This window comes from Brachyhypopomus gauderio, unplaced genomic scaffold (assembly GCF_052324685.1).
Source record: "Brachyhypopomus gauderio isolate BG-103 unplaced genomic scaffold, BGAUD_0.2 sc45, whole genome shotgun sequence".
In the NCBI taxonomy this organism is placed as follows: Eukaryota; Metazoa; Chordata; class Actinopteri; order Gymnotiformes; family Hypopomidae; genus Brachyhypopomus; species Brachyhypopomus gauderio.
The window spans coordinates 2375001-2387500 of NW_027506871.1; the positions used below are offsets into that span (position 1 = coordinate 2375001).

The window sequence follows — 12500 nt, forward strand, 5'->3', positions numbered from 1 at the left end:
ATCATTAAATTCTTATCTTATCTTATCTGATTCTATTCAGACTGTTACTGCTGATAATGTTAAGATGAGTTAAATAATGCTCAGAGGAGATGCGTTTCTGTGCAGAGTGCTGCTGCCACCTGCTGGCTGGACCCATTCACTGCAGTCACATGTTGTTAGATATTGTTTCTCTGTTCAAGAGCCTAAACAGTGATCTTTAATCCAACACACAACCTCAACACACCCTCAACACACTCAACCTCAACACGTATAACCCCAACGCATAACATATAGCACCAACACATGTAACCCCAGCACCAGCACCAACCTGGAGCTATACAATAAATATTTCTTAACACTAACCCTAACCCAACACAAAACCCACCACTAACCCCAACACTAACCATAGCTTCTAAAATTACCTTGACCCATGTATGGTGTGCGTGGTTTTCTAGATGTACCTATTATATTCCTGCTCCCCTCTCTCCCTCCCTTTCTCTCTCTCTCTCTCTCTCTCTCTCTCTCTCTTCCTCTCTCTCCCTCCTCTCATTCACTCCACATCAGCATGAACCACAAAATGAGACACAGTGAAGTGAACAGTAACTGTAACTAACAGTCCTGACAGGCAGTGTGTGGAAGGTGTGGAGGAGTTTGTCCTGGCAGGCAGTGTGTTCAGATTCTCTCTGGTCATGTGGCTGTTATTGTGTCTTCCTGTCTGTCAGCTTACAGTCACTCATTCTGTGTTGAATTTGCCTTTGTTTATTGTTTTTCGTTATACTGCTGTAATTTATATATATTAGCTCACCTGTTTGTTGAGTTCTTACCAGAGCACTAACTCAGCTGATACAACTTGCCGTTGTTCTTAAATTGTATGTCTGTCTATGGTTATTTGTGCTTCTTGGCAAATGTCTAATTTGCAAAACACTAGGTAATGATACTGACTCCTGTAGTTTAGTAGTAGTCTGACTCAATGGTGTCTTGAATTCTGGCCTATCTGTACTATTTCCTAGGATGTATTCTGTGATCAGAAGCAAAGCACTTTGTAAGTCGCTCTGGATAAGAGCGTCTTCTAAATGCCGTAAATGTAAATGTAAATGTATACTAATAATGTGTATATACATGATAAAGTAATTCATAACATGTTCATTTGTTCTGGTGTAATTTCTCTTGTCCAGTACAGGGTGTCATTTGCTTTGATGCTCTTCAGTTTCAGTGTAATGGGTTGAGTTGGGCAGTATTCAGTGTTCACTCTAGTAACCCCGTTTTCAAAATAGGAGTTAAAAGTATTTAGGATTATAAATTACCTTCCCACAATATTTAATAATTTGTTCTCCTAGCCATCAACAATCAGTAATAAGTATTATAATGTGTTTGCTGTCAGACTTTGATCAACCCAGTGCTCAGAATTGACTGCGCAGTTTCGTAGGGCTCCAGTAGATGGCGGTAGAGTTTCTTTTCCAGCGACTAATGATTTTTGGCCTCTCTGAGATTTCGTATTACGACTGTGTTGCACATGCGCAGTACAGTAGGTTGTGTGCTTTATGTTGTTAGCTAGCTAGCATTTTGATTTCGAGGTATACAAAGTTGAATGAATTTGTATTTGTAGATTTAAGTGATATATAACTGAGAGACTACAGTGTATGACGAGTTCCGTCGTGAATACCAGAGAAACAATCTGAAGGGCGAAACAAGCGAACAAGCGGAATGAACCAGTTTGACCAGTAAGTTAGCAAACCGCTAACGGGCGACTAGCGCAGCGCGTGCGGCAAATACACGAACATACACGCACCTGTGGGGCAAATACACGAACATACACGCACCTGTGGGGCAAATACAGGGACATACACGCACCTGTGGGGCAAATACAGGGACATACACGCACCTGTGGGACAAATACGCGAACATACACGCACCTGTGGGGCAAATACACGAACATACACGCACCTGTGGGGCAAATACGCGAACATACACACACATGTGGGGCAAATACACGAACATACACACATGTGGGGCAAATACACGAACATACACACCTGTGGGGCAAATACACGAACATACACACCTGTGGGGCAAATACACGAACATACACACCTGTGGGGCAAATACACGGACATACACACACCTGTGGGGCAAATACACGGACATACACACACCTGTGGGGCAAATACACGGACATACACACACCTGTGGGGCAAATACACGGACATACACACACCTGTGGGGCAAATACACGGACATACACACACCTGTGGGGCAAATACACGGACATACACACACCTGTGGGGCAAATACACGGACATACACACACCTGTGGGGCAAATACACGGACATACACACACCTGTGGGGCAAATACACGAACATACACACACCTGTGGGGCAAATACACGAACATACACACCTGTGGGGCAAATACACGGACATACACGCACCTGTGGGGCAAATACATGAATATACTCACACCTGTGGAGCAAATACACGGACATACACACACCTGTGGGGCAAATACATGAATATACTCACACCTGTGGGGCAAATACACGAACATACACACACCTGTGGGGCAAATACATGAATATACTCACACCTGTGGGGCAAATACATGAATATACTCACACCTGTGGGGCAAATACACGAACATACAAGCACATGTGGGGCAAATACACGAACATACAAGCACCTGTGGGGCAAATACACGAACATACAAGCACCTGTGGGGCAAATACAAGAACATACACGCACCTGTGGGGCAAATACGCGAACATACACGCACATGTGGGGCAAATACACGAACATACATACCTGTGGGGCAAATACACGGACATACACGCACCTGTGGGGCAAATACACGGACATACACGCACCTGTGGGGCAAATACATGAATATACTCACACCTGTGGAGCAAATACACGGACATACACACACCTGTGGGGCAAATACATGAATATACTCACACCTGTGGGGCAAATACATGAATATACTCACACCTGTGGGGCAAATACATGAATATACTCACACCTGTGGGGCAAATACACGAACATACAAGCACATGTGGGGCAAATACACGAACATACAAGCACCTGTGGGGCAAATACACGAACATACAAGCACCTGTGGGGCAAATACAAGAACATACACGCACCTGTGGGGCAAATACGCGAACATACACGCACATGTGGGGCAAATACACGAACATACATACCTGTGGGGCAAATACACGGACATACACGCACCTGTGGGGCAAATACACGGACACACACGCACCTGTGGGGCAAATACACGGACACACAAGCACCTGTGGGGCAAATACACGGACACACAAGCACCTGTGGGGCAAATACACGGACACACAAGCACCTGTGGGGCAAATACACGGACACACACGCACCTGTGGGGCAAATACACGGACACACACGCACCTGTGGGGCAAATACACGGACACACACGCACCTGTGGGGCAAATACACGGACACACACGCACCTGTGGGGCAAATACACGAACACACACGAACCTGTAGGGCAAATACACGGACATACACACCTGTGGGGCAAATACACGGACATACTATGAACGATGAACTGAGTCGTAGGTGGTTTCTGTCTAGTTGGATAAGCCGTTTGATCGAGCTGGTGGTTCAGTGACTAGTGAGGGCACACACCGAGTCAATCTGTGTTCGTCTATGCTGTTAAACCTGTGTTAACCTGTGCTGTTAAATCTGTGTTCATCTGTGCTGTTAACCTGTGCTGTTAAACCTGTGTTAACCTGTGCTGTTAAACCTGTGTTAACCTGTGCTGTTAAACCTGTGTTCGTCTGTGCTGTTAAACCTGTGCTCGTCTGTGCTGTTAAACCTGTGTTAACCTGTGCTGTTAAACCTGTGTTAACCTGTGCTGTTAAACCTGTGCTCGTCTGTGCTGTTAAACCTGTGTTAACCTGTGCTGTTAAACCTGTGTTCGTCTGTGCTGTTAAACCTGTGCTCGTCTGTGCTGTTAAACCTGTGCTCATCTGTGCTGTTAAACCTGTGTTAACCTGTGCTGTTAAACCTGTTAACCTGTGTCTGGTTTCCTCTCTAACTTCACATGGTGCTGCTCTCACAGTTTAAAAGAGGAGGAGATGGAGGAACACGAAGAAACGGTGTTGACGCGGGACGAGAAGAGCGAGTCTGACTGCAGCGTCCTCAACCACCACCGGCGGAAGGTGAACCAGCTGCTCACCCAGCACCACCGGCACCAACGCGTAACAGCTGTGTGTGTGTGTGTGTGTGTGTGTGTGTGTGCCGTCCGCTGTGGTGTGCACTCCGCAGACGTGTGTGTGCGCTCGGGCTTAATGTGTTACAGCCCTTTTTTACAAAAGGTGATGTTACAAAGCAGCTTTACAAATGTGTGTATAAAGGCCAAAGGTGACGGAGGTAAGTCAAAACTCCCTCAGTGTGAAAACGCTGAAGAGGGAATAAGATTGAAAGGGGAACCATGTTTACAGTGGACAGGAAAGACCTGAAAGATTCAATAAAGAGTCCAGAAACAACAAAAGCAGAGAAATGTGTTTGAGAGATTGAGAGAGACACCACAGAGAGGGTTATAGCACCACAGCACAAATAGAACCTGTGTGTGTGTGTGTGTGTGTGTGTGTGTGCTTCATGTTGTGATGTATTTTGTTCTCTCTCCGTCTGTTACCCCCCCCAGACTGTGACCCCTGGGCCGGGCGAACACCCCCTCCAGTACAACTACACATTCTGGTACTCACGCCGTACACCCAGCAGACCAGCCAACACACAGAGCTACGAGCAGAACATCCGACAGATAGGCACCGTGGCCTCGGTGTGTGTGTGTGTGTGTGTGTGTGTGTGTGTGTGTGTGTGTGTGTGTGTGTGTGTGTGTGTGGGGGGGGGGGGGGGGGGGTGAGGGTGTGTGTGTGTCTGTCTGTAGGAGAGTGCGCGAGTATTTTTGTTTAGTTTTTTCTGTGTGCATATCTTATGGTTGTTCTATAACTATGGTTGTGTGTGTGTGTGTGTGTGTGTGTGTATGTGTGTGTGTGTGTTACAGGTGGAGCAGTTCTGGAAGCTGTACAGTCATTTGGTACGACCCGGAGATCTCACAGGACACAGTGACTTCCACCTTTTCAAGGAAGGCATCAAACCCATGTGGGAGGTGTGTGTGTGTGTGTGTGTGTGTGTGTGTGTGTGTGTGTGTGTGTGTGTGTGTGTGTGTAAACTGACGTATCAAACCCATGTGGGAGGTGTGTGTGTAAACTGATGTATCAAACCCATGTGGGAGGTGTGTGTGTGTGTGTGAACTAACGTATCAAACCCATGTGGGAGATGTGTGTGTTTGAACTGACGTGTCAAACCCACCCATGCGGGAGGTGTGTGTCATTTGTGCCAGCATCATTCTGCATTTAACACACTCTTTGGATTCTTTGGGAACCAACTGTGAGTGACAATGAATCTGTGTGTGTGTGTGTTTGAACTGACGTATCAAACCCATGTGGGAGGTGTGTGTGTTTGACGTGGACCCCAGTTAAAGACCCTTGGGCAGGGCTGGTCTCATCAGTAACACCTCATGTCCATTAAAGTCTGAGCTCTGAGAGCAACAACGCTTTACAAGAGAGCAACACCATTTTGTGCAATAGATTATGAATATTATAATCACTTAAATTAACAGCAGTTGTAAGAGGCGTGGAATAGACATGATTGAATAATTGACAGCCCATTGGTTTTAATTGTGTAATGTGTACGGGCATCTTTCAAAGTCAAAGTGAACTTTATTGTCATTCAGACTTTACAACAGAGTGCACAGCATAACTCCAATGTGCAGATATAAAAACACAAGACAACTAACATCACATAAATAACAAATAATAGAATGACAGTGCAGCAGATGCAGTAAAGTGTATGTAACAGTAGTGAGGTGTACGATAAGAGGTAGAGTTACTATAAGAAATAGAGTGAACCAGAACTTGCGCGAACGTGTGTGTGTATATGTGTGTGTGTGTGCCAGGACGAGGCTAATAAGAGTGTGTGTGTGTGTGTGTGTGTGTGTTCCAGGACGAGGCTAAAAAGTGTGTGTGTGTGTGTGTGTGTGTGTGTGCCAGGACGAGGCTAATAAGAGTGTGTGTGTGTGTGTGTGTGTGTTCCAGGATGAGGCTAATAAGAGAGTGTGTGTGTGTGCCAGGACGAGGCTAATAAGTCTGTGTGTGTGTGTGTGTGTGTGTGTGTTCCAGGATGAGGCTAATAAGAGTGTGTGTGTGTGTGTGTGTGTGTGTGTGTGTGTGCCAGGACGAGGCTAATAAGAGTGTGTGTGTGTGTGTGTGTGTGTGTTCCAGGACGAGGCTAATAAGAGTGTGTGTGTGTGTGTGTGTGTGTGTGTGTTCCAGGACGAGGCTAATAAGAGTGTGTGTGTGTGTGTGTGTTCCAGGACGAGGCTAATAAGAGTGTGTGTGTGTGTGTGTGTGTGTGTGTGTGTGTGTGTGTGTGTGTGTGTGTGTGTGTGTGTGTGTGTGTGTGTGTGTGTGTGTGTGTGTGTGTGTGTTCCAGGACGAGGCTAATAAGAGTGTGTGTGTGTGTGTGTGTGTGTGTGTTCCAGGACGAGGCTAATAAGAGTGTGTGTGTGTGTGTTCCAGGACGAGGCTAATAAGAGTGTGTGTGTGTGTGTGTGTGTTCCAGGACGAGGCTAATAAGAGTGTGTGTGTGTGTGTGTGTGTGTGTTCCAGGACGAGGCTAATAAGAGTGTGTGTGTGTGTGTGTGTGTGTGTGTGTGTGTGTGTGTGTGTGTGTGTGTGTGTGTGTGTGTGTTCCAGGACGAGGCTAATGAGTGTGTGTGTGTGTGTGTGTGTGTGTGTGTGTGTGTGTGTGTGTGTGTGTGTGTGTGTGTGTGTTCCAGGACGAGGCTAATAAGAGTGGGGGAAAGTGGATCATCCGTCTGCGTAAGGGTCTGGCCTCACGCTTCTGGGAGAACATCATCCTGGCCATGCTGGGGGAGCAGTTCATGGTGGGGGAGGAGGTGTGTGGGGTGGTGGTGTCCATACGCTTCCAGGTGGGTGCAGCACTACAGCGATGGGGGGGGGGGGGGTTATTTGGGCATTTCAAGTATTTCTTGTGGATATTTGTTATAAAATAGACTAAATTTGCTGGGTATTTGGTGTGTGTGTGTGTGTGTGTGTGTGTGTGCACTTTTCCAGGAAGACATTCTGTCCATCTGGAATAAAACCGCCAGTGATCAGGTGACGACGTCCCGCATCAGGGACACCTTACGTCGTGTCCTCAACCTGCCACCCAACACCATCATGGAGTACAAGACCCACAACGACAGCCTCAAGTATGACACACACACACAGGATGACACACACACACACACACAAATTGTCATACACACCCACAGACACTTGGAGGGGTCAGATGGTGGGGATCCTTGTCTCTCTCTCTCTCTCTCTCTCTCACTCTGGTTCTCTCTCTTTTTTTCAGGGACAACTCCAGCTTCCGCAATACTAAGATCACATTGTGATGGTCTGTGTGATGGTGACACAGTCCAGTTTCATCATGGCTCAAGCATGCTGAACCCAGCACGCGTGCACACACACACACACACATTTTCATTTCTGTAGGAGAGAGCGGTGTTGTCCTTCCTCATGACCGCTACCAAGGGAACAATCTCCGCCTCTCCAGCATTCCATGCTTGTATAAATCCCGCCTTTAAAACATGACCGTTCTGTTTGGTTCTTCTGATTATATCTGGTTTGCTTTCTTTTTTATTTAACAGTGAAATAAACCAGTTGCTTAAATGAAGCTGCATTTTTGTTTGTTCATGCAAATCAAAATGGGATGAAACCAAAAGGGGCAAAATTAGGGGTTTAGGGTTACGGGGTTGGGGGGTATGTGGTTAATGGGTTAGGGTTAGGGGGTTTGGGGTTAGGGGGGTTAGGGGTTAGGGGGTTTAGGGTTAGGGGGGTTAGGGGGTTTAGGGGTTAGGGTTAGAAATGTATGGACTTTATGCTACCATTGCAGCTTTAATTTGTATGTTTTTGTTTACAATACATTTCCAGCATCATTCTGCATTGATTCTGCATATGATTCTGATTCTGCATTCTGCATATGTCCTCTTCTGTGTGGTAAACACCATTGGAAACTAGAAACAAGGGGTTACAGGACAAACCAAAAAACAGTTTTTACCAGTACAGAGTTTGGGTTAGAAAGAGCGAGGAGTGTGATTGATGTGTGTGTGTGAGAGAGAGAGAGGAGTGTGAGTGGTGTGTGTATGTGAGAGTGTGGTGTGTGTGTGTGAGAGAGAGAGCGGGGTGGGTGGGTGTGTGAGAGCGAGGAGTGTGATTGATGTGTGTGTGTGAGAGAGAGAGAGCGGGGTGGGTGGGTGTGTGAGAGCGAGGAGTGTGATTGATGTGTGTGTGTGAGGGAGAGAGAGAGAGAGCGGGGTGGGTGGGTGTGTGAGAGCGAGGAGTGTGATTGATGTGTGTGTGTGTGTGTGTGTGTGAGAGAGAGAGAGAGGAGTGTGAGTGGTGTGTGTATGTGTGTGTGAGAGAGAGAGAGAGGAGTGTGAGTGGTGTGGTGTATGTGAGAGCGTGGTGTGTGTGTGAGAGAGAGAGAGGAGTGTGAGTGGTGTGTGTGTGTGTATGTGAGAGCGTGGTGTGTGTGTGAGAGAGAGAGAGGAGTGTGAGTGGTGTGTGTATGTGAGAGCGTGGTGTGTGTGTGAGAGAGAGAGAGAGAGAGAGAGAGAGGAGTGTGAGTGGTGTGTGTGTGTGAGAGAGAGAGAGGAGTGTGAGTGGTGTGTGTGTGTGAGAGAGAGAGAGGAGTGTGAGTGGTGTGTGTGTGTGTGAGAGAGAGAGAGGAGTGTGAGTGGTGTGTGTGTGTGAGAGAGAGAGAGAGGAGTGTGAGTGGTGTGTGTGTGTGAGAGAGAGAGAGGAGGTGTGAGTGGTGTGTGTGTGTGTGAGAGTGAGAGAGGAGTGAGAGTGGTGTGTGTGTGTGAGAGAGAGAGAGAGGAGTGTGAGTGGTGTGTGTGTGTGAGAGAGAGAGAGGAGTGTGAGTGGTTGTGTGTGTGTGTGAGAGAGAGAGAGAGGAGTGTGAGTGGTGTGTGTATGTGAGAGCGTGGTGTGTGTGAGAGAGAGAGAGAGAGAGAGAGGAGTGTGAGGGTGTGTGTGTGTGAGAGCGAGGAGTGTGATTGATGTGTGTGTGTGTGTGAGGAGAGAGAGAGAGAGAGAGAGGTTGTGAGTGGTGAGTGTGTGAGAGCGAGGAGTGTGATTGATGTGTGTGTGTGTGAGAGAGAGAGGAGTGTGAGTGAGCGTGTGTGTGTATGTGAGAGCGTGGTGTGTGTGTGAGAGAGAGAGAGGAGTGTGAGTGGTGTGTGTGTGTGAGAGAGACCTGTTTCTGAACCTCGTTCCTGCTCCCTTATAATCACAGGGTCTTTCACTGGTCAGCTCACTGTTACAAGACACAGGTGTGTAATAATAATATCTATATTTGTATAGCACATTTCATACATACATGCAACTCAAAGTAATTTACAGAATTAATAGAAGAAAACAAACATACGGTAATAAAACACTCAAATTGCAAGAAAAACAAGCATAAAATGTAATAAAGCATAAAAATAATGTAATAAAACAATAACCCATCAGAGTTCCTTAAGTAAATGCAGGAGTAAACAGGAAGGGAGACTCGTGCAGGCTGTGGCTGGTGTTCAGCCCCAACCCGCCCGGTCCGCCTGACCGGCACCGGGGTGGAGACACACGCGGGTCACGTGGTCACGGCTTCCTGCTTCACGTCCGGTGTCTCTGTCACGTGATTCCTCCGCCATAATCTCGCAGGGGTCGCGCCTTTAGCGCGTCATCTGTAAACACACGGCGGACGGCCGCTGTTGATGACGTAAGTGAGCGGGTATCCCGTTGAATTGGCGGTTGCGCGCGGTTATAACCGGGACCCGGGACCGTGGAGCTGCGAGAGAGCCGAGGGTGGAGAGGGGCCTGCACGGGTGGAGGTGTTTACACGCACTTTTGTCTGTGTTGACGCCGGCGGACACGGTCAACCGACCAACCGCTGCCGTTCACGTGAGCGCGTGACCTCGGTGAAGTACGGTGAATGATCCTACCGGAGCCGCGCGCCCCGTTATAAGTGCCGGTAGATTACGTGTAAAATCAGGTTAGTACTGTTAGCTACATCTGTTAACCGTTAACTGACGTTAACGAGGTCTCTAGGCAACCGGCCACCTCGTCTGAGAAAGAGCAAATGATCTAATATCAGATTATTGATTATAATCTAATACCAGATTATTATCTAATATCAGATTATTGATTATTATCTAATATCAGATTATTGATTATCTAATATCAGATTATTGATAATCTAATATCAGATTATTGGTGTCAGATTAACTGCGACTAGTGTCGCTGTTTATGTGGGGTTAGTGTTGGGGTTAGAGTTTAGTATTGGGGTTTAGGGGTTAGTGTTCGGGTTATTGTTAGGGTGTGTGTGTGTATAATTCTCTCTATATATTATAACTATATTATCTAACTATACTCTCTCTATATATTATAACTCGATACTCTCTCTTTATATTATAACTCTACTCTCTGTATATTATAACTCTATACTCTCTCTATATATTATAACTATACTCTCTATATATTATAACTATACTCTCTATATATTATAACTCTATACTCTATATCAGGCGTACTCAACTAAATTTGTCCGCGGTCCAATTTTGGCAGATACCTGTGACCTGAGGTCCGGTGCGGCGGGGGTGGCGAACGTAAGTCGTTGAGGGGGGGGGGGGGGGGGGGGGGGGGGGGACGGTGCGCGAACGGTGGAGGCGTTTATACTTTCGCGAGCGTCACTGCAGTGTTCTCCGAAACGATAGGCGTTTTGTCCGAAACGATATGTGGTAGAAACACCCCTCAAAACAGGGGAATTAACATTTACCTGACCAATTTTAATGTTGCTATATGTTTCAGGTTTGAAAAGTGCTGGAATTTAGGTTAAAGTACTTTAAAATGCTTGAAATTGTAACTACTTGGTTTCACAACAAATAGCTGTCTGACTGACTAGTTCTCTTGTATTAGGTTAACAAATACGAGCCTCTTGTAATTCCAGGACGAAACATGAGAGAACGTGAAGACGTGAAGATTGGGCGTTTTTTAAATAAACAACCATTAAATAATGTGATAAAAAGCGAATTATTTCGAGTATATGTATAAATATTTAACTTAATTATGTTTAACATGCTGGGAAATATTGAAATGGACCTTGGAAGTGACGTACAAGTGCTTTAATTCCACCTTATAAAGGTGTATGAAAACGTGACTTTGTTCATTGCGCTGAAGCGCGGCGCGAAGCCACAGCGATTACGTCATTTTCGCCGCGCGGACCCTCGCGCCGCTCGCGAAGCGTCAACCAGGCAGGCTTGTTGTTGAGCGGGGGGGGTAAGTTGTTGAGCGGGGGTGGCAAACGTAACACTCGTGACGGAGTGTTTTTTCAATAGCCCTGAAATAAATGTTACGGTTTTGTTTTGGTCCGTATCCAGTTAATCAGGAATGTGATTGGGTCCGGACAGGACTGCGTTCGGGTCCGGATCCGGACCGCGGTCCGCCAGTTGAGTACCCCTGCTCTATATATTATAACTCTATTCTCTCTATATATATTATTTTCATTCACAGTGTGAGATGTCTGTAGAGACAGATGAAGATGTACTGAGTGGGATTGAGTCTTTGTCCAACCCTCCCTCCCCATCTGTTGCTCCGCCTCCTGCCCCGCCTCCTCCTACAGTGTTTCCTCTGAGCTCCGCCACCCTCCCCTCTGTAAGGCGTTCCTGGCCCTCCTCCCCCCTGTCTGCCTCCCGGCAGGTCACTGCTCACCTCTACTCCTCACTTCAGCGTAGCAAAGACCAAGAGGTCAAAGGTTATTCTGCGCTTCCCTGTGGTGACCTCTCTGCTAAAACTAGGTGAGACTAGCTGTTTGCTCCGCCCACTGATGTAACAGAGCATGCTCACTGTAGGGAGAGTGTGTGTGTGTGTGTGTGTGTGTGTGTGTGTGTGTGTGTGTGCTAGCTGCTGCTACACTTAAGATTAAAGGCAATGTTTTAATGCCACTTAGTCATCAAAGACCTGACCCATGGCTCTCCCTCCATCTGTCAATTTCAATTTTTCAATTCAATATAGCTTTATAATAATAATAATAATAATAATAATGCATTTTATTTAATGGCGCCTTTCTAGCACCCAAGGACACCGTACAATAAAAGACAATCATAAAATTAGACAAAGGAAATAAACATAAGATAAAACTAAATTAAATAAAATATTAAGTTATTAGCATGACTGTATAGGGTACAGTGTTGCCAAAGCATTACAGCAATGTTAACAATGACAATAACATTGACAAAGAACAAATAACAATAATAAAATAATATAAAATATGATAACATTTAGGGAAAGTTTTCATTTCAATTATTTACATTCACATTCTGAAGCTGAAGGGGGGGGGGGGGTTTCCCACTGTCTCTCAGGCTGTGACATGTAGTTAC

At 46.2% G+C, this 12500-nt stretch overlaps 2 protein-coding genes across 9 annotated transcripts in view; both read left to right on the top strand.

Annotated features, from left to right (window-relative positions):
• The first annotated feature begins 1491 nt into the window (after positions 1-1491).
• LOC143486797 (eukaryotic translation initiation factor 4E type 2-like) lies at positions 1492-7756 on the top strand. Of its 2 annotated transcripts, none has more exons than XM_076986234.1 (7): positions 1492-1700; positions 4074-4173; positions 4659-4793; positions 5019-5123; positions 6855-7007; positions 7153-7289; positions 7436-7756. In XM_076986234.1, the coding sequence occupies exons 1-7, from the start codon at positions 1684-1686 to the stop codon at positions 7473-7475; spliced, it is 687 nt and encodes a 228-aa protein (XP_076842349.1). In that variant the 5' UTR covers positions 1492-1683; the 3' UTR covers positions 7476-7756. The 2 variants fall into 2 exon arrangements, with proteins under 2 accessions (XP_076842349.1, XP_076842350.1); XM_076986235.1 differs by having other exon boundaries at positions 5019-5051.
• Positions 7757-9713: 1957 nt separating this feature from the next.
• The window catches only part of LOC143486750 (centrobin-like), a 23437-nt gene continuing 20650 nt past the window's right edge, over positions 9714-12500 (top strand). For 4 of the 7 annotated variants that reach the window (XM_076986149.1, XM_076986153.1, XM_076986154.1 and 1 more), the window contains exons 1-2: positions 9855-10117; positions 11635-11918. In XM_076986149.1, coding sequence (XP_076842264.1) covers positions 11641-11918 — 278 coding nt within the window. In that variant the 5' untranslated portion in view covers positions 9855-10117; positions 11635-11640. Of the gene's footprint in view, positions 10118-11634; positions 11919-12500 lie in introns of all 7 variants that reach the window. The other 3 variants (XM_076986152.1, XM_076986150.1, XM_076986156.1) reach the window with 3 other exon arrangements.

What these genes read in the sequence shown, in the direction of transcription:
- LOC143486797 (XM_076986234.1), top strand. An exon ending in GCATCAAACCCATGTGGGAG is followed by an intron (nt 5,124 to 6,854) that starts GTGTGTGTGTGT and finishes TGTGTGTTCCAG; the next exon opens with GACGAGGCTAATAAGAGTGG. An exon ending in TGGTGTCCATACGCTTCCAG is followed by an intron (nt 7,008 to 7,152) that starts GTGGGTGCAGCA and finishes GCACTTTTCCAG; the next exon opens with GAAGACATTCTGTCCATCTG.